We start from the raw sequence: 19723 nt of genomic DNA, 5'->3' as shown, positions 1-19723 counted from the left end.
TTTAAGATTGATACACTTCCTAATGCATCAAGGTTCATTTAAACTGGTCTTTTCCATGGGGAAGTGTGAGACAAGGGGTCTGTTCGAGGACTGTTTAGGTCACACAGGAAAACAATTAAGGAGAGTTCTGGAAATCTGCACAAGGTCAGCCTACTGTCAGCCACAAAGAGAGCATGAGGCAGCACAGCTCCCCAAACTATCTCAGGGAATATAAACTTGCTCCTAATAAGCTAAGACCTGAAGGTAGATTGCAAGATGAGCTCAGCATAGAGAGATAGACTGCTTTTGGTTACACAACACAGGCCCAGGCAGGCCTTCCAAGCTGCTCAGGGCTGTTGAATTGCTCACCAATATATGGCTGAAATTGAGAGTAAGGCCAGTGTCCAGTTAGATGCCTCCATGCCTCTTGTCTGGAAACCAACATAGTTTTGAAGACACTGTTACTGAAGAGCAGTCCTTTTAGTGAACACTTACATTATTTATCAGGTAGACACCTCGACCTCTGGAAGAGGCCACAGGCTTCACTATCCATGGGCCTCTGTCCTTAGAATAGGTATCTGGTTAAAAGAAAACAGCACAAGTCCACAACATTTTCCATTTTGCTTATTAACAGGGGAGCAAGAATCAAGAATGTTGCCTACAGTAAATGCTTTAGAGAACTCCACAAGGAGATCAAGGTCTGCTTTTCTGATGTGCTATTTCACCCCTCTGGAATCATTGCAATTATTACAGCCCTTCCCTGAAGCCCCCCACAGTGCTCTGATACATTCATTCTTCTGTTCTATGCCTCCTTTTGGCACTTCTCACTTCAGTACTCCCAGACATTAAGCAGCGATATTGTGAAGCTGATCATCAACAACACTGTGCATTTAAAAACTCCTCCATTTTTGGAGTCTTAACCCCACATCAGCTTTTTGGAAACCTACACAGGCATGGAGTAAACAGCAGAGTAGAAATTACATAAAGAAATCATGTAGACCTTTTCTACTGTCTTCCCAGCTTCCTCTAATTTTGTTACCTTAACCACTAGCATGATCAAAAGGCTAGGATATTAAAAATAATTCCCTTCCCCCCACATCCCATCATTTTGTTTTATGTCTGGGCATCATCAACCATTCACTTACTGCAGAACTCCTGGTACTCTGTTGGGAGGATAAAGGTCTGAGGTAAGATATGGAATGTCTTGAACCCATGGGTGAGCTGCATTCGGCAGACATTCTTGTACAGTCTGTCCTTCCGTGTCAGTTCATATGACCTGGAGTCCCAAAACAAGAGACTGAATCTATTTATTCCCCAACATTACAGCAACCCTTTGTCCCAGTTACTAAAGTATCTGTAGCTTTGTTAGATGTCTAAGCCCTAACCTGTCAGATGTCTAAACCCTAACTGACTCTCAAGCTTTACTGCCTCTACCTTATGGCTGTATTAATATCCTTTGTGGCACTTCTTGCAATTTCCAAGACAGACTGAAGCAATCTGTTATAAAGGTGGTTATAAACTAACTGGTTATAACGGTGGTATATAACGGTGGGATGTAGGACCATCCCTCTAACTAAAAACTGAAGTCACAAATAATTTATCAAATAAAGAAAATAAAATTAAAAATCCAGTATTTGGGCTACAGTCAACATTTTCATTGATACACTATTCCTGAAAAACCCAAAGACCATTAAGAATAAAGACAAAATGTGGCAGTGGCCCTGTCTGTTGGGATTTTAAAGTACCACATATGCTCTGTTCTTTGGGGGGCATCTATGTTCAGATTTTTGCAAATCACCACAATGATGTTCAATAAAATATGGTATCAAGGCCTTACCTAGGGAAATGGTTTACTTTCTGAACATCTGTAAGGGAACGCAGCAAGCAGGGCTTCAAGTGTGATCCTGTCCACATGAGGTTATAATCACTGCTATTAGGGTGAACCTAAAAAGCAGCATAAAAAACACCACATACAAAAACACTGAACTAATAAAAAGCAATACCACTTTGCCCCTAGATCCACAAGGCCAAAGCAACTCTAGTCTAAGACAGTCTCCTCTACTATGTCTATTATAAGGGCAACTCCTACCAAACTGCTACCTTCAGGTATTCCCATGCTGGGAAATAACCATCTCGGATTTTTTAAATGAACTTGTGAGACTGTTATTTTCATGGGTGGTTTAAACACAGTTTGTAAAGCAGTTTTAATCTCTTCAGGAAACTTGTCAGATCAATTCTTTAAGTTGCTGTTATTCTGAAAAAAAATCAGCCCTATATATCTCTGAAATTGTCACTAGCTGCATACAGGACACTCTTTAGAGTAAGACAGGCGCTAGAAGAGAAGTGTGAAATACTACATCAATACTTCTGAAATCTTGTAAAGGCTGAGAAATTAAATCGTTCAGATTTTCCCAAGGGTGTGATGCTTTAAAAGCATCACATGACCAAACTTCAGCATTTCTTTTCCCCTATTTTTGAAGGCTTAAGACTAATGGGTTCTCCTTTGAGGGAGCAAAATGACATATTTTCAGTCTCACTAGCAGAGTACATTAAAAGACAAAACAAAAAATCTCAAGGGAAGCCACTTCCACAGCAACTTCCTGGTTCTAACCTTCCAGAATTAAAAAAAAAAACCCACACAAAAAAATCCAAAAACATCCAAAACTCCCAGCCCAGCACAAAATCAGACCAGAGGTTTGCTGCACTCACCTCGTGGAATCCATGGGCAGTCAGAATGCTCCGAACCAGCCGGCTGTCTGTCCGCACAATCTTATAGGACATGTGGAACCGCTCTGTGAGGAGGCCAAGAGACACAGGATTAGAGTCTGCACCTGGGAAAATAAACTGAAGTCATGCTACCAAAGAAAAGGACTCAGACAGTACAGCTGTGTCGTCTTGATTTTTTAAGGTTTTCTAAGCCTTCTGATGTTTGCATTCTTGTATCAAACTTTCTCACACACTTTCTGTAAACAACTTATTGTTCTGCATTCTTTTATGGAGGAGGAGAAACTTGATAAACTGTTGGCTTGTCTAGTGTTTCTGGAGAGGTAGTACTGGCACCTTACAATCTTCTGTCAGCTTTGGAAATCTGTAAATGTAGGAGTCAGAAAATAAACTACTCTTTTTTTTTGTTTTGAGAGCAGCAGTGTGTCTGCATCGTGCTGTCTTGTGTCCTATAGCGACACAGCTGCACTTAATTCATAGAAAGTAGCAGCACATAACAGGCAAAGGGAGATAGGAAATGCCAACATCAGCATCACTGAACTGACTTGTATCAATCCTTAGCTATTATATAGTAACATCACAGAACCCCATCATATAAAAATAAAGCACAGGACAGCCTAAAAAATACCCAGATTATTTTTTTAAAACGTTCCACTATATATACTGCTTTATAACACGCCAAACATTATTTCAGCTTTCTTCTCCAGTCAATATTGGTATTTCTAGCTAAAAGTAATTATGTCTCATGCCCTTCGTTGATATGGCTTGCTTATGTGATCACTTTTTAGATCCTGAAAACCCAAAAGAAAGCACTGAATTTTTGTTTACATTTCATTCACCTGTACCAATCTTCCAACAAATAACTGCAAATAGAGTAAGAAATTAAGTAAATAGTACAAGGAAATAAAAACTCACTATGGAAGTAGAAATTCATAAAAACAAAGGCAATAAGCAGTCCCAGAGGTATAAGATAAAACAAAAGCAAGCAGGAAGACTAGAGATCAGTTGTAATATAAAAGGATGTGGCAATCCAAAAAAAGAGTTCAAAGAAAATAGAGAAAGAAATTGCAATGCTAGAATACAGAACTGCCTAGAAAAGGCAGTTTACAAGTGCATTCAAACTGAGAATAAAAGGGCGAAGATTAGATTAAACTTCAGGAAATATGTTCTATCAACAAAAGTAAATCAAAAAAGCAAGAAGCATCATAATCAGGAACAAGACAAAGCTAGAGGAAATTTAACAAGTTGCACTATTCAGCAGTAAACTTGTTAAACTGTGTAAGAAAAAGCAGAAGAGACCTCACGCTCCAGTAAAAATGCGAGTTACAATTACCATCAGCTTCTGGCACGATCCAAGTACGTTTGTAACTCACATGAAAAGGATCAGGAGTTTCCACATATAAAACACCTTCTCCACCCCTTACCCCAATGAGCCAGAAGCATTTCTGCTTGGATAGGATATTAGAAATGAAAGCACCAATTACCTAAGAAAGAAAAAAGCAAGAGAAGAAAGAAGTGTCAGCACCTTCACAAAAGGAAGCTGAGTACATTTTAGCTTTTCTCCAACTCAGCACATCCAGAACGAGCTCCCAGCTGTACACACCCACAAGCACTAACTTTTCAAATCCAAAATGACTGTTTATAACAACCCCGCCTCTTTAGAGGCTCTCCCTTACTTGACACTAGACAGGTTTGGTCTCTCAAGTGCTGCCAGGAACCATTTTGTTTATGGCCTTCTAGGGGTTGTGAGGCTGTAGACTCAGATTTGTTACTAGAGCTTATTATCATTCAACTGTGGGGCTAGATGCTTTATTTCCCAGTGAAATGCTCACAAAACTCACTGCAATTATTGTTTTTAAGGTCTTAGCAATGTTGAATTTGTATTCTGGTTCTAAGTTCTAGCACGGCCTCCAAGTTCAATTTGCAAGCAGACAGTTACAACTCAAAACACATCAGGGCCCTATTACAGTCCAAAGACATTCTAAGCATTCACCAATGGATTAAGCACTTCTGAATGCCTCAGAGCATTCAGACTAGAGAGGATTCTAATTTCCTACTATGTCCTCTTCCCACCACAAAGTGAAGGGACCATCAGGTAAGAGACTTTTACCTCATGCCTTCAAGTGAAAAGCTGGCACTAGTAGCACCCACCTCCAATTAGACGGAGGTAGCTGTCCTTAGCCAGAATGGCTTCAGCATGAAACACCAAGACAGGGACACGCCTGCAGCCACCACCTGTCCACTTGATACATGGATGGCCCCTGAAATGACAAGACAGTCAGTATAAGAAACTGCTGAGCCTCATACATGCAGCAGTTAGTTACAACAACGACACAGCAATTCTCCGTACTTACCCACCTAGCCTGTGGACAGGACATAAGCAAACACACTGGGGAAAATAGTGGAAGATTAGTGAGGAGGACTGTAAACATGCCTGAGGGACTTACAGCTTGGGTGTAGAAAAATACATGTGACATGCTAACTGTTGTCTTTGTGTGTTCCACAAGCAGAACGTCTGAAGTCCGATAGCACAGCACTGCAACAGACTTCAAGGCACTCTATAAACCTGCTTGAGACTCCTGCCCTACGGTGGGCAAGGTCAAAGCACAGTGGTAACATAGACCTGCAAGAATCCCTGAAAAATGAGCAGCAGCTTCAGTGATCCTCTAGCAAGGACCAAGCTCCATAGTGACTGCCTCTGCTTGCTGCTTTGGGGATCCCCCAGTCAGCAAGGTAATGAAAATACATTTACTCTTTGCATTTTAGACACAGTCTTGTGGTTGTCCCTAAGCCCTGCCTGTGCTGACTCAACACACACACATGCTAGGCATCTGTGGTGGTTCCAGGTTAGATGGGACCCTGGCTAGATGTCAGGCACCCACAAAAGCTGCTCCATCATTCCCTTCCACAGCTGGACAGCTGAGAAAAAATTCACCAAAAGACTCATGAGTTACAGGCAGGGAGGGATTACTCACCAATTACAGTCACAGGAAAAAGAGACTGAACTTGTGGGAGGTAATTGAACTTATTACCAATCAAAATCAGAGCAGGATAATGAGAAGTAGATCAAATCTTTAAAAAACCTTCGCCCCACCCCTCCCTCCTTCCCAAGCTTAACTTTATTCCTGAATCTCTATCTCCTTCCCCTCAGCAGTGCAGGAAAATGTAGAATGGGAACAACATCACATGTTGTTCCTGCCCCTGCTTCCTCCTCAGGGAGAGCCCATACCCAGCATGGGATCCCTCCCTCAGCAGACAGTCCACCACAAACTTCTCCAACGTGAATCCTGTCCACAGGCTACAGTTCTTCATTAACTGCTCAAGCAGTTCCAGCCATTCCAGAGGGCACAGTACTTAAAGAAAAGACTGCTCCAGCATGGATCCCCCACAGGGTTACAAGTCTGGTCAGCAAATCTGCTCCAGGGTAGGCTCCTCTCTCCATGGGTCTGGAGGTCCCTCCTAGGAGGAGCCTGTTCCACCACAGACTTTCCACGAGATCCCGAAACTTCTTTTGAGCATACACCTGCTTCAGTGTATGGGGCTCCTCCACAAGCTGTAGGTGGATCTCTGCACCCCCCACAGATATTCATGGACTGCAGGGGCACAGCTACCTCACCATGGTCTTCACCACAGACTGCAGGGAATCCCATCTCTGGCACCTGGAGCACCTCCTTGCCCTCTGACCTTAGTGACTGCAGAGCTCTTCCTGTCACATATTCTCACTCCTCTCTTTCCTGAGCACTATTACCCCCATACAACACCTTTTCTTTCTTTCTCTTCATAGATATGTTATCACAGTGGTGTTTCTACCATCATTCCTGGACTCCATCTTGACCAGTGGCGGGTCCATATTGGAGCACTGACTCTGTCAGACATGGAGGAAGCTTCTAGCAACTTCTCACAGAACCCACCACCACAGCCCTCCCCCTACCAAAACCTGGTCACACAAATGCAATACAGCACCCTTGGTACTCAGCTATAAAGGGAATCTTCCAGATCACCCTCTTTTTGAGTTGGTCTTGCCAGTCCAAGTCCTGTTTAATCCTGTTTAGCTCTGCATTTATTTTAGTGGGTATAATTTAGGAGAGACCTCATGAGCTTTCACAGCTACAGATTTCTGAATTTATAGCCTGAAAACGAGATCTATAATTCATGATAAACCACAATTGCTGGTATCCATACAACCAGACCTTGCAATGCAGGTTCCAGCCTCCAATTTTAGAACTGCACATCAGTGCAGTCAGTCTGGCTGTAATATTGGAGTCTGAAGTACACAAAAAAAGCAGTAATGCAGAGTTTGAGAGAACAGAACAGACCTGGCTTAACACAATGGATAAAGCTGGGTATTCTTCCCTTTTAATTCCTGTCAGAAACAGCAGAATGCAAGACCAGAATTCAGGAATTATGCCCCCCAGTGCACCACTTAAGCTACAGGCTCTGAGATGCAGTGATCAGTTCTGTACCAAACAAGAGTACACTGGAAAATATCATCTCCTCAGAGGAATTAAGGGCACACCAAAAAAACATCAAGACCCGTTATATCAAATTCTAGGATCACACAAAGAAAAACTGTCAGCCTCCCCAGGCAGATAAGACTCAGGCTGTTTATAACCAACACAAGGAAATTAAAAACACGAAAAGGTTAACACCTTTATTCAAACATGAGAAAACAGAGACTGAGGGGTTGCAGAGACATCTCTGCACTAATAAGAAGAAATACAAAAACTGACAGAGATATACAAAAACATTTGTCTATAGAATAGGAAATATCATGGTTTGCTAGAGGTTTGAAGAAGCTACACAAAACAAAACACCTCCAACACTAACAACAAAGGAACAGAGGTAGAAGGGCAACTTTCTGATGCTAGGACAAAGGTTCTTAAGGGTAGCCTTAGTCCTCTTAACAAAGCTACTACCATTATCACCCAGACAAATTAACTTCACAGCACTCCTACCTGTTTCTGCTACCTCTAAAAACTAATTTTTAAAAAATATCTAAAACTGGGGTGTAATTAGCTATTCAGATTGGAAGGGATCCAAGAAGCTTCCAGGACTTACACTACAAGCCAGAGCATTATGTAAGTGGGAAATGAGCTGAGGCAACAAGACAGGAGTTTATACTAAGCCTGTCCTGAGGATTTGCAGCAAGGCTCAATCCTCCAGGTGACAGTCATCCATTGCTAGTGTGACCCCTGGTCACTTGGTGCAGACATACTGTTACAGCTACATTCCAGGTGAAGCTAGTTCTGGACCTTTCCATCCATGAGGCTCTAGCAAACCCAAGCCAACCACCTGCTATGAAGCAACATTCCTCTAAATGTCTTAAGTCACTGTAGTAGTCTGCAGCTGAGCACTCAGTCACAATGTGCATCCAAAAAAACCCTAACAGGACACAGTGAAGTAGGTCCAGATAAAACAAAAGTGATTCTGCTATGGGAAAGAATAAAGGAGCAATTCCTTCACAAGCAAAGCTAAAAGAAGTTACCAATCGAAGATGGAACAAACATTATGACTTGTTACTAGTAAGAAATAAGTAGTAGATGAGTTATCAAAAGACAGTTTTATAAAAAGGGCATAAAGCATCATACAACAATCTACTGTACAGCAGATTTCTAGTCTCTGCAGCAGTAAACACTAAATAACCAAAAAAAAAAAAAAAACCCCAAAAAAAAACCCACCCAAAAACCACACAAACCTCTTCCCCCAGAAAACTACACATTCCAAAAAAAAAAAAAGAAAAAAAGAACAAAAAAAGAACAGATATCATCGAAACATTCCCATTTCAGGAACACGACAGAAAGAAATCCATGAAAATATCAACTTCAGAACAGCTAAAGAAAAGCTGCACATCTAACCCTGATGAACGTGGGGGTCTTTTAGGTTGCAGACACAGACAGCCTGCCCATAGGCTTAAGGGCCAAACAAATCATCTTCCACTTCACAGGCAGGAACGTAAGGAATGTATCTGGCTTTTCAAACTACTACTACAGATCCACACAGGGACATAGAAATAGTTCAGAGGTTTTTTCTACTTACTCCAGAGCATCTACAGCATCTTCCTCCTCTGAGGACAAGCCAGTTTCCTCCAAATCTTTAGCCATCCCAACTGGCATTTCCTTTGGGAGTTTTCATATAGCCCAGTCCTAGCTGCAAGAGCAGTTACCTGCAATAAGGATTAAAAGCAGGAATGAACAGCTGAGCAGGCCAGCGAGAGGTATCAGGTAACTACCACCTCCTGCCAGTACGTATTTCTCAGAATACTACCAACAAGTCTGTTAAACATCTGTGATCTGTTAAACATCACCTCCGAGCCACGAGAGTGCAGAAAGCAGCATCCCCTTCCAGCAGAGAATTCCGCACCTGCCCGTGAGAACCACTCGGGCGCTTACCGGTAACGCGCGTCCCTGCCCCGCCCTGCCTCGCCTCGGGCCGCAGACCCACGCCAGGCCGGCCCAGCCCAACGGGAAACGCCCGCCAAGACCGCCCCGCCGCCCGGGGACAGCCGGACACCGTAACGCCTGCACCGGCGCAGGAGCGGCCCTCCGGCCCGGAGGGACGGCTGCGGCCCGGCCTACCCCGGGCCGGGCCAAGCACGGCGACCTCCGGCGGCCCCAGAGGAAGCAAGAGCGGCGGGGAGCGCCCAAGGCAGCGGGTCCCCGTGCTAGCCGTACCTGCCCCCGCACGGCTGGCCACGCCGGGCCGGGCGCACAAGGCAGCCCCGGCCCCTCCCGCCGCTTCCCCGTTACTACAACAACCGACGGGCGGCGGCCCCGCCCCGGCGCGCAGCCGCCCCCGCCGCCTCACTGCGCAGGCGCACTCGACTCCACCCCCTGCCGGCGCTCCCCCCTACTCCCGCGAGGTGGGCGGGGACGAGGCGGGCACGCCTCCCGCGCGGCGAAGGATCCGATTGGCGGGAGGCGGTCTTACGTGCCGTGGCGCGCGCGTGGAGCGGCGCTCAGCGACCAATCGGAGCGGTGGGCGGTGGCGCGGGCGGGAGCGCCGCCGGTAACGGGCGGCGACTCGGCCTGGGCCCGGCGGGCGCGCTTCGAGCCGGCCGGGAGGATGAGCCGGTTCCTGAACGTGCTGCGCAGCTGGCTGGTGATGGTGTCGGTCATCGCCGCCGGGAATACCCTGCAGAGCTTCCGCGATCACGGCTTCCTCTCAGAGAAGCTGTACACCGCCAGCCCCGGCCTCGGTAAGGGCCGCGCCGGCCGCCCTGGCGCCTGGAGGTCTCCTTCCAGCCGTGGGCCTTGGACTGTCCTCGGGCTCCCACCTCCGGGGCCCGGGAGCTGCCTACTGCCCCGGCGTGCCCCTCCACGGCGAGACGGGCGGTGGCAGGCAGGGCCGCGCGTGGTCTCCATGTGCTCCCTCCTTCTTTACGCAGTGAATGGGCTCCAGGCTCGGACCTTCGGCGTCTGGACCTTGTTGTCATCAGTGATCCGCTGCCTCTGCGCAATCGACATCCGTAACAAGACGTATGTAAAGCAGCACCCGAGAAATCCATTGGTTTGCTTGCTAGACACGGCCTGAGCTTAGGGGGCGGCACAGAGGAGGTGGGGAATCAAAAGCTGTTCCTGTCTATGGTGTTGACAGCATTCCCTTGAAGAAGCTCAAATAGCAGTGTGGGGTTTGTGCGGTAGCTGCTGCCCCCTTCTTCCTCTCTGGGGACAGCCTGCGCGTTGGAGTTCTGTTCTTAGCTCAGTCAGAAACTGGTAGTTCTGAGAACCTCTTACTGTCACCAATCTCTGAGCTCCAGCTTGGAAAGCTTTTTCTGAATGGCATTGCTGCTCTGTTAATTAAGCAGTTGCTAATGCTGTGGTGTGACTGGTGGTCAATACTTCTTTTACTATGACAGCTCAGCTAAAGACTGGGATGGTTTTAGGTGTCCCATTGCAGTGCTCTTAATCAGTTGTTTTCTTTCCTACACTCTTACCTGGGGCTGAAAACAAGGCCTGAGGGGCAGCCTGATGCTGAGTGGGAGACACACCATTTCTCCCTGTGCTAACAGAAGTGTTCTGAGAGGGGTTTCCAAGCAAGCTGACTTGAGGTCTGTGCTAGACAAAGCCTTTATTGGAGGTTGCTAAAATGTTTTTGTCAGTGCTTCCCTCTGCCCCGCAGCAGAAGTCACTGTTCACCTGGCAGTATGTGCTTGGATTGCCTAGGCTTATCTGAGGTAGGGAGGTGCAGGGACTAAACAGTATGCTTTTAGAGGGTGGTGGCAATGCCAGTTATCAATAATCAGTTGTTTCTTTGAGGAATTTTATCTTGCGTCTCTTGAAACTGCTCCCTTTTCAACGGCTGTGGCCCATAGAGGGTAGCAGAGCACAGGTGGGAAGACACTGGGTGACACAGCCTGAAGTCAGCCAAGTCCTGTCACCCTAGTTCTCTGCTCATCCAGTTCTCACCTTCTTTTTGTGTATGCACACACTTCTCATTTCACTGGTGCCCTACTCATGCTCTCGTCTCTTCACCTTCCTTCAGGCCAGATAATGCCTGTGATTTTCAATGCACCATTGAACATGCCGCTCCATTCTCCTCTCAGCTGTTGACCAGGGGGATTTTGCACCTCCCTAGGCAAGGGACAAAGTCCCCTCTGTGCTGCCAGTAAGAGCAGATGGGGCAGCATTCAGGTTTGCCTTTTTTCCCACTCAGCCATATTCATGCCCATAGTATAATATAACCTGCTTTTTTCTGCTCTTCAACAGCCTCTATCACATCACACTCTTTACCTTCTTTTTGGCCCTTGCTCACTTCCTCTCTGAAGTCTTCGTATACCACACTGCAGCCTTGACAATTGGAGTTATGGCACCCCTCATGGTGGCAAGTAAGTAGAGCTCTGCATCCTCCCCCTGCATACTCTCCTTGGAGCTATGAGAGCCCAGAAAAACTCCCCGTGCAGCTATGGGCTGAGGGGATGGCAGGAGGGGATGCCCCATCTCTTGTCCCACGTATTCTACACAACTCATCCTCTATCTCTATCGCAGGTTTCTCTATTATGGGGATGTTGATTGGACTGCAGTACCTGGAGGTAGAAGCACTATCACAAAACAAGAAGAAAAACTGAAGTTGAAGGCTTTTTGTGGGTCGGTGTCATCTTCTACCTTCACTGCCAGAATTCCACAAAAGCTCAGCTGACCCTCTCTAGGACACCAGTCCCGCTGGTGAGTGATGTTGGACTCTGTCAATCAGTGTCATTACCCAGTTGTTTTTGTCTTGTCCAGGCAACGTTTCAACTGACTGATGTCAAAGACCAAGTCCCAGAGGAGTTTGTGTCAAAGCTTATGGGAGGCAGTTGGTGACTGACTCCCAGGGTAGCAGGCAAAGCCTCTGGCAGATCCAGAGCACTAAGGCCTTGTCTCCCAATGTACCTGTGGGGACAAGGTGCAGAACTGTCCAGGATGTGCTGAACACTTTGGAAGAGAAAGAGAGAACGGGTGCTACCCCTGGCATTGCTGTATATCTTGCATGTGTGTGTTCCCCAGGGGCCATTTCTAATAAATGACAAAAAACTGCAGTGGGCTATGTTTGTCTTTCTCCTACACAGCAGAGGGTAGAAGAACAGAGCCAACAGCACCTTCCACTGTATGTTGCAGAATACATCATTTCTCTTTACAGCAAACCTACCTTTCCCCGAGTCCTTGCCACAGAGTTCCGGGTCTGACTGCTCACATAACAAACATGAAGAGGGTTGTTGATGCTCTCTTTCTGCAGCATGCTGGTGACAGCACACTCAAACTATGAATCTGTGAGTGAGGACTGAGCTTCCTGTGTGGCAAGTTATAGCTACAGAAGATGGAGAAAACAGGGAACAGGTTCCTTAGACCTAGAGAAAATAAAGCCCAAAACAGTGGGCAGCACACAGAATGCAGAAAAAAACCAGCACGAACTCCTAGCTGGGAAGACAATTCACATGCAGAAGAAAGAGGAAACAAAGGGAGGAAAAGAAGACAGCAGTAGTACTGGGCAAAAAAATGATTCTTCCATTCTGCAGAACATTTAATGAGCCACATGAAGACTGTTTCCAATCATTTAATATGAATACGTCACGTTTCATTGTACACTTCAAATGTTTATATTTTACATTAAAATTTCTATTGAAAATCATTCTAAACCTCCATCCTCAATCCCAAACTAGCAAAGATAGGACTTCAATCATAGAATATGCTGAATTGAAAGGAATTTATCAGGATCACAGTCCAACTCCTGGCCCTGTGCAGGACCCCTAAGAATCACACCATGTGCCTGAGAATGTTGTCTAAGCACTTACTGAACTCAGGCTATCTCAAAATGTAGTGTATCAAAAATAATTAAAATTTCACCAAAAAAAATGTCTTGTCAAAAATAGTTTGTCAGAGAGGAATATTTTTAACCATTCTACCTCAGTACAGCTTTTGTTCCCTGCCTCAAATAATACCTAACTAACAGCATGATTTAAGGAATATTAGGACATTTGATGTCTCCAGCAGGGGTGGGATGCTGGAAAGGATGGAGAAGTGATAAAAGGATCTAGAGTTGTGTTTAGAAGATATACAGCATACAGATGGGCAGTGTCTGTAAGACATAAATGCTGGTAAGTTGGCACCTTCTCCTGTTCCCTATTATGAAGTGGGAAGCTTCCACATTGGAGCAAAGCTGGATTCCCATCATACCCCTCTCTGTGGCTGTGAAGAGCAACACAGCCTTGGCTGGTTTTCTCAATATAACACCACAAAAGTTTGTATGTCATGTTGAAATATGCAAAAGGCACTTTATTGTTAAGGAGGAAGACACGGTCCTCAGCCCAGGGAAACAGTGGTTTGACTTCTGTTGCTAATGTAGTGATGAGCTAGATTTAAGTTGCAGAACTAGTCCTTGCCTCGAGCTAGAAGGAGGTATACTGGTGTCTCTTAATTACTCCTAATATGTCAGAACCTCAGGGCAACCCCAGTGAATTCTGAGTAAAAGTTTATCCAGATTAAGAGTGCTTCATCTGGGAGAGCCAAATAATACAAGAAGAGCTGGCAGCAGCTGGTGCACTGCTTTGCACTTTGCTAGTAATATACTGAGGCCTCTACTACTACCTGTGCAACACAGAGCATCATGGGAACCAAGACAGAGCAATCCCTTTTCCCTAGAGCCAGCTCTTCCAGCCAGCTTCAGAGTTAAGTGTGGTCCAGCTTCTGCCTTTCACATCACAGCCACATGCAAGGTGCCACCATCATGCTCAGGGTTAGCCTGGTACTGTGGCTTTTCTCTCAGCACATGTGCTTTTTCCAATCATACATGGTGGGACTGGGGGGACACAGCAGATTTTCCAACATTTTCTCCCAAACACCAAAACAGCATGATGCAAGGATAAAACTGACAAAAGCAACTCCCCCCTCTTGTTTTGCTCTTTCACACTCTCCACAAGCAGTTCACAGTTCCTGTCCTGAGGCTGCTCCCCTCCCATGGCATGCATGTAACAGGAGCATGGTGCAGGTAGAAAAGATGGGAATGAGGGGGGCTGTATCTCCCAGCTTTGCCACCCCTTCATTTCACAGCCGTGATTCCTCAAGGACTATGGGATTAGTGTAGGCTTCTGGCAACACTTTCTGCAAGTCAGAGAAAAACAACATGGTCAGGATCCTGGCTAGCCAGACCCAGGCTTGAGACATCAGCTGACCACAGCCTGGGTAGTTCATAGCTCCCTACTACTGCAGAAATCCCCAAAGAAGAATCACCATCCTCAGAGAGTGCTGCTGGTTCCCTCTTCCTTCTCTTGCCACTTTGACTGCCCAAGCAAGGGGCACTGGGGCAGCAGGGCAGTGCAATGTCTGACTGTTTAAGCTACTTGCTGTAGTCCTCAGACCACTACTAATTCTCTGTGGTGTTGATACCACTGGAAGTATCAGACCCAGAGCCAGCTCACCAACAACATTTCACTGTTACACAAGCTCAGCTTCAAAGCATGAAGGTGCAGGGCCAGTTCCCTGGGCAAGGGAAAGTGCTGGGAACTCCTTCATGCCATGAGGCAGCACAGTGTCTGTGCAAACACCAGAGAGAACTTGCGTTCTTTACACCCTCAGGCTCAGCACAACCACTAGTTCCCCTGTGTTCTTACTCCAGCATGTTTGAGGACTCTTGAACTCCCAGACACATTGCTTATCTTGCTCATCTTCCAAGTCTTTTCATCCCCACCCCCACTGCCCATTGAAGTGCCAGCACCCTCTGTCCTGCTTCTTCCCTTTCCCGAGCTTGGATTTATGGCTGAGGTAATTCCACAGAGCGGTGCCTTCTTCAAAGTTCACTACTCATATCTTAAAGAGATGTAAGAAATAAGAAGCAAACATACAAAAGTTTTTTTCTCCATAAATCCTGTAGAAGAACTAGCCTGATTTCTTGAAACCTTAAGGTGAAGGGAGTTTTTCCAGAGGAAAAGCAAGGAAAATGGGGACTGCTGCCCAATTACCACCCTATCCTCACCTTCATGGAACAATCAAATTCTAGTAATTCTAGTTCAGCTTCCCTGGGTGGAGTTTGACAAGCTCAGCTTCTGAGCCTTTCTGGGGTGTGTTAGGATTAAACTTGAGACTTCTTCCCCTAGTGGATTTCTGATACCTCTCAAGTTCTAATTCTGCTTACAGTGAGACAGTCCAGCTATCACCAATTCAGAAGACAGCACACAGACTTTTAAGAGTTAATGTGGAGTCTCCTGCAGCCTGGGCTCTAAGTTTACTCACTGTAAGGCAAGACTGACATCTGAGGCAGAAATCAGAGGTGCACAGGAAAGAGGTTCACATCCCCAGCACAGTTCAAGAGAAATCCAGGCAGCATGGAAGCAAGAGATATGAAACAGTCTCATTTTGAGTAGGCTCTTACACAATCTGTAGGTGAAAAGGTTTTACAGAAGTCAGCAGCAATATCCCAAAGCAGAGGAGTGAGATAAGGAAACCTTCAAAGACATATCTGAAAGCAAAAGCCAGGAAGTGCAAAAGAGGGAACTTCAACAAGCAGAAAGGGTAGGGGGGGGTGCATGAAAGTAGGAATAAGGGGAAATCTGCATTTAGACTTCAGAAACTCCACCACAATGCACCATGGAAGCACTCAAGCAACTCAGAACAGGCTCCCCAAGCACTTCTGGGGTCTCAGCACCAGTCATTTGCTGTGGAGCTACAGGAGCAGAGATTTAGATCAGACAGTCTGCAGGGCTCCATCACCTTGGGAAAGGAAAGCTGCTCTCAGAACTGTGAGTCACAGTACTGGAAAAGGGCATAGAGATGGCCTGCGTATGGCTTAGGGACAGGAGAAGGCTGCTTGCCACACAGTAAACAGAGAAATGGAGCAGGGAAGTTTGGGAAGCAGAGAATGGGTACACATTGTTTGTGCCTACTACACAAAATTCCAGCATTTTTTTACTGGCAAAATTTCACTAGAGGCTAAGCATAGTGCAGCTTCCAATAGAATCCAGTAAGCTACTGAGGGTGGACACTTGTCCTAAACAAACTATGGAAGGTCAGTAAAGATGCTTTTTCTTAATGCAAAGAAACAAAGAGACACAAAGGTTTGCATGGATGCTGCAAATCACAAGCAGTACACAGCATATTCATGAGTACAATGTGTGTGCTGATTCAACTGACACTACTATGAAATCTTAAGGCACAACACTGGAATGGCTTCAGATGCATTTACAACAAAGGCAGCACACAAAGAGCCTCATTATCACTTAAACAGGCATTTAATCCAAGTGTCCTGAGATACAGAAAGCTGAGGCAGACAAAAGTGGAGAGGATTATTTGGACCACACTAACTACAGGTTAATTAATAGAGGACAAGGTGTACACAATGCCATTAGGCTCCTTTAATCTACTAACTGCAACATTTGTTTAACTGTAACCATAGCAGAGGAGGGCACCAATAGAAGACAAACTGCTACACAGCCAGTGGTACAGGGCTTCAATGGAAAGTGAGATCTGCACAACTCCACAGCTCTGTAGGCACTGGAAGCTCACAACTGACTCTAAGTCTTCTCCTTGCAACAACCACAGAATTGTTTAGGCTGGAAAAGATCCTTAAGATCACAGAGTCCAACCATTTACCCAGCACTGCCAAGTCCACCACTAAACTGTGTCCCTAAAAACCATGTCTACGTGTCTTATAAATACCTCCAGGGATGGTGACTCTAATGTTTCCCTAAGCAGCCTGTTCCAATGCTTGACAACCTTTTTGATGAAGAAATTTTCCTAATACCCAATGTAAATCTCCCATGATGTAACTTGAGGTTTGTTTCTTCTTGTCCTGTTGCAGACTGACCCCCAGCTCACTATGATCTCCTTTCAGGTTGTTGTAGAGAGCAAAAAGCTCTTGAGCCTCCTTTTCTCCAAGCTAAACAACCCCAGCTCCTTCAGGTGCTCCTCATAGGACTTGTGCTCCAGACCCTACACCAGCTCCCTTGCCCTTCTCTGGATATGCCCCAGCACTTCAATGTCCCTCTTGTAGTGAGAGGCCCAAAATTGGACACAGGACTTGAGGTGCAGGCTCACCAAGTACAGGTGGACAAACCTTCCCCCAGTCCTGCTGGCCACACTATTTCTGACATAAGCCAAGATGCCACTGGCCCTCTTGGCTACCTGGGCACACACTGGCTCATGTTCAGTGGCTGCTGACCAGCACCCCCAGGTCTTTTTCCAATGGGCAACTTTTCAGCTGCTCTTTTCCAAGCCTGTAGCACTACCTGAGGTTGTTGTGACCCAGCTGCAGGACCCAGCATTCACCTTATTGAACCTCATAAAATTATCACAGCCTATCCAGGTCCCTCTGCAGAGCCTTCCCACCCCCCAGCAGTACTCCTGCCCAACTTAGTGTTTGGTCTGCAAACTGACTAAGGGTGGACTTGATCCCCTCATGCTGTTCAACAAACACATTAAAACAGGACTGTCCCCAGTACTGAGCCTTGGGGCACTGGTGACCTGATGCCAGCTGGATGTAACTCCATTTACCAACATTTTCCCTGCCCATGGGACTCTTCCTCATACTTCCATCAAAGTACTGCAGCTTCATGGTCCCTGTAGAACATGCCCTAATCTCAGCAGGGTTAAGGTTGGTTTTCCCAATGGACTCGCTCTGCTTTTGCCTGTTAGTCCTGTTGGCTGTGGCACTAAATGATACACACAGTCCATCACACCTTGAAAAGCAAAGAGTAGCATGGATAACTTAGCAGACCAGCCTGTCAGTGTGACACAGAGAACAGTGAGTAGTAAAGCATACCACGCCAAGCAACAGCTGAGAAAACGCAAAGTACCACTGAGATTCACAGATCAACAAGCACAGAGCTTTACAATTTTCAGGTATTCTTACGCCACAAGGCACCAACCCAATGACTCTGTTCTTACTACATTTTTTTAAATTTCCTTCTTGAAGTTGGCCATGCACCGTGGCTGTGATCAAAACCAATTCTTTAGAGGGCTCCTGGTATCACCTCCAGCCAAGAGTTTGGACTGTAAAAATAATGACAGAGAAGTGGCTCCAAATGTTGCACCTCCTTTCCCTAACAAATGACTGACAGTTCAGTTCTTAATCTGCTCCAGCACCAGGCTTTGCTTTGCTGCATCTAGCTGAATCCCTACATCTCTGTCTGATATGAGTCTGGGGGATGTCCACTCTGTTCTTGGAAGCTGTCTTGTCTTTCCTCTCAGCTGAGCACCTGAGAAGACCAGAAAGATTCTTGATACTCTACAGCCATTGCAATCACCCCAGAAATGCCATTGGCTTCATGCCTGTGCCACCCTGTGAGCGTTCAGAGAAGTAGATTAGTGCAATTCTCCTACCTTGGTGTGTTTAAGCTAGTGAGCAGGAGTGGCAATTGATGGGGTTAGATTTACATGCTACAGTCCCATAATCCATGATCTGACTGCTGCCTTGGAGTCTCTGTAATGACAGTCACAAGTCAGAAAATATGGAGGTAAGTAGGAAAAGAAATTAAAGTGGAGGAAAATAAGAAAGGGAAACAGGCAATGGAAGAAACCAGTAAAATCACCCAAGCATGTGTAAGGCAGCTGTGCCACATAGAAAAGCCCCAGTACCTGACTTTGTCAGAGCTCTCCACAAAGGCAGCATACAATGCCCAAGCCCAGCTGGCTGATCCCCTGGCCGAGGCATCCATCTTAATGCAGAATACCAGATTCAGTCTACCATCAGTCAGTTGAGCACCTGCAGCTGGTTGTTAAGTTTGAGAATACTCAGGTGAGCTCAGTCATGTGGAGAACACATTTGGGGGTGTGGTGGGGTGTACAACATGGCTTCCTCCGAGCACGTCTCCTCAGGGGGAAGGAGCTGCCAGTGAAATTTTTGACTGACTGAGACCCTTTATCTCAGACACATCCCTTTGGTTCTTACTAGTGTCAGTTCTGGAGACTTTCAGGGTTATAAAAATGACATTGCACCACCTCTGCTCTGGTCGCAGTGCTCTTCCCCATGCAGCAGCAAGCTCTTACAATAGTATTTAGTCTGAAAAGGATTTATACTAAACAGGGCTTAGGCAAAAAACGCACAATTCATCTGATGAGAGAAGTGTCTGACAAAGGGAAAGGATCAACTACTAGAAGGCATCACCTTCACTGCCAAAGGACCTCAGGCCCTTTCCTGGGCCTTCCACGTCCATGTTATGAATTCAGCTCACATTGCCACTGGCATTGAAGAAGGGCAGCACTGTCTTCTGAATAGAGCTAACTCAAGACAGCAGAGAACTGAGATTTTCATACTTTGCTAGTGATGGCTGCTGATGGTCACCTGCACATTGAGTGGATATCTCTGCTAACATCCTAGATGAGGAGCCCAGGGTAATACAGAAAATAGCCTCAAGCAACCGGTCCCCTCCCTTTCCCTGCAGGGAGAGCTTCTGACAGTATCCACTGCAATTAGTTCACCCACGTGCAAAAAAGTACATTTATTGCACAGCATGCCACAGGGATATCATACCCCAAGCTCTGGTGTGCAAGCATGAGCTAGCAGCCTTGGCAGCAGCACTATGCAAAGTGTGAGCAGCCAGGTTGCTCAAGCCCTC

At 46.0% G+C, this 19723-nt stretch overlaps 3 protein-coding genes across 6 annotated transcripts in view; 1 reads left to right on the top strand and 2 right to left on the bottom strand.

Annotated features, from left to right (window-relative positions):
- TTLL5 (tubulin tyrosine ligase like 5) overlaps positions 1 to 9481 on the bottom strand; it is a 124662-nt gene extending 115181 nt beyond the window's left edge. The window contains exons 1-7 of the mRNA XM_041472124.1: positions 9375 to 9481; positions 8740 to 8866; positions 4855 to 4964; positions 2689 to 2771; positions 1817 to 1923; positions 1125 to 1255; positions 475 to 557 (exon numbers count right to left, since the gene is read on the bottom strand). Of these exons, the coding sequence (XP_041328058.1) occupies positions 475 to 557; positions 1125 to 1255; positions 1817 to 1923; positions 2689 to 2771; positions 4855 to 4964; positions 8740 to 8816 (591 nt within the window). The 5' untranslated portion in view covers positions 8817 to 8866; positions 9375 to 9481. The remainder of the gene's footprint in view (positions 1 to 474; positions 558 to 1124; positions 1256 to 1816; positions 1924 to 2688; positions 2772 to 4854; positions 4965 to 8739; positions 8867 to 9374) is intronic.
- A 205-nt stretch (positions 9482 to 9686) lies between these two features.
- ERG28 (ergosterol biosynthesis 28 homolog) lies at positions 9687 to 12217 on the top strand. Of its 4 annotated transcripts, XM_041472101.1 has the most exons (5): positions 9687 to 9898; positions 10088 to 10178; positions 11409 to 11527; positions 11688 to 11786; positions 11925 to 12217. In XM_041472101.1, exons 1-4 carry the CDS (start codon positions 9766 to 9768, stop codon positions 11765 to 11767), a joined length of 423 nt encoding a protein of 140 aa, XP_041328035.1. In that variant the 5' UTR covers positions 9687 to 9765; the 3' UTR covers positions 11768 to 11786; positions 11925 to 12217. The 4 variants fall into 4 exon arrangements, with proteins under 4 accessions (XP_041328035.1, XP_041328037.1, XP_041328034.1 ...); XM_041472103.1 differs by lacking the exon at positions 11409 to 11527; XM_041472100.1 differs by having other exon boundaries at positions 11688 to 12217.
- A 1208-nt stretch (positions 12218 to 13425) lies between these two features.
- The window catches only part of FLVCR2 (FLVCR heme transporter 2), a 32980-nt gene continuing 26682 nt past the window's right edge, over positions 13426 to 19723 (bottom strand). Inside the window, exon 10 of the mRNA XM_041471969.1 lies at positions 13426 to 14276. Within this exon, the coding sequence (XP_041327903.1) occupies positions 14220 to 14276 (57 nt within the window). The 3' untranslated portion in view covers positions 13426 to 14219. The remainder of the gene's footprint in view (positions 14277 to 19723) is intronic.

This window comes from Pyrgilauda ruficollis, unplaced genomic scaffold (genome assembly GCF_017590135.1).
Source record: "Pyrgilauda ruficollis isolate IOZ18807 unplaced genomic scaffold, ASM1759013v1 scaffold28, whole genome shotgun sequence".
In the NCBI taxonomy this organism is placed as follows: Eukaryota; Metazoa; Chordata; class Aves; order Passeriformes; family Passeridae; genus Pyrgilauda; species Pyrgilauda ruficollis.
The sequence above is the reverse complement of the archived record's forward strand: the minus strand, read 5'-3'. Positions and strand labels throughout refer to the sequence as shown.

Bases quoted from the DNA above. Each gene is read 5' to 3' on its own strand.
- ERG28 (XM_041472101.1), top strand. From the start codon at position 9,766: ATGAGCCGGTTCCTGAACGTGCTGCGCAGCTGGCTGGTGATGGTGTCG. The intron at 9,899-10,087 runs GTAAGGGCCGCG...TTCTTTACGCAG, and splicing joins CACCGCCAGCCCCGGCCTCG to TGAATGGGCTCCAGGCTCGG. The intron at 11,528-11,687 runs GTAAGTAGAGCT...TCTCTATCGCAG, and splicing joins GGCACCCCTCATGGTGGCAA to GTTTCTCTATTATGGGGATG.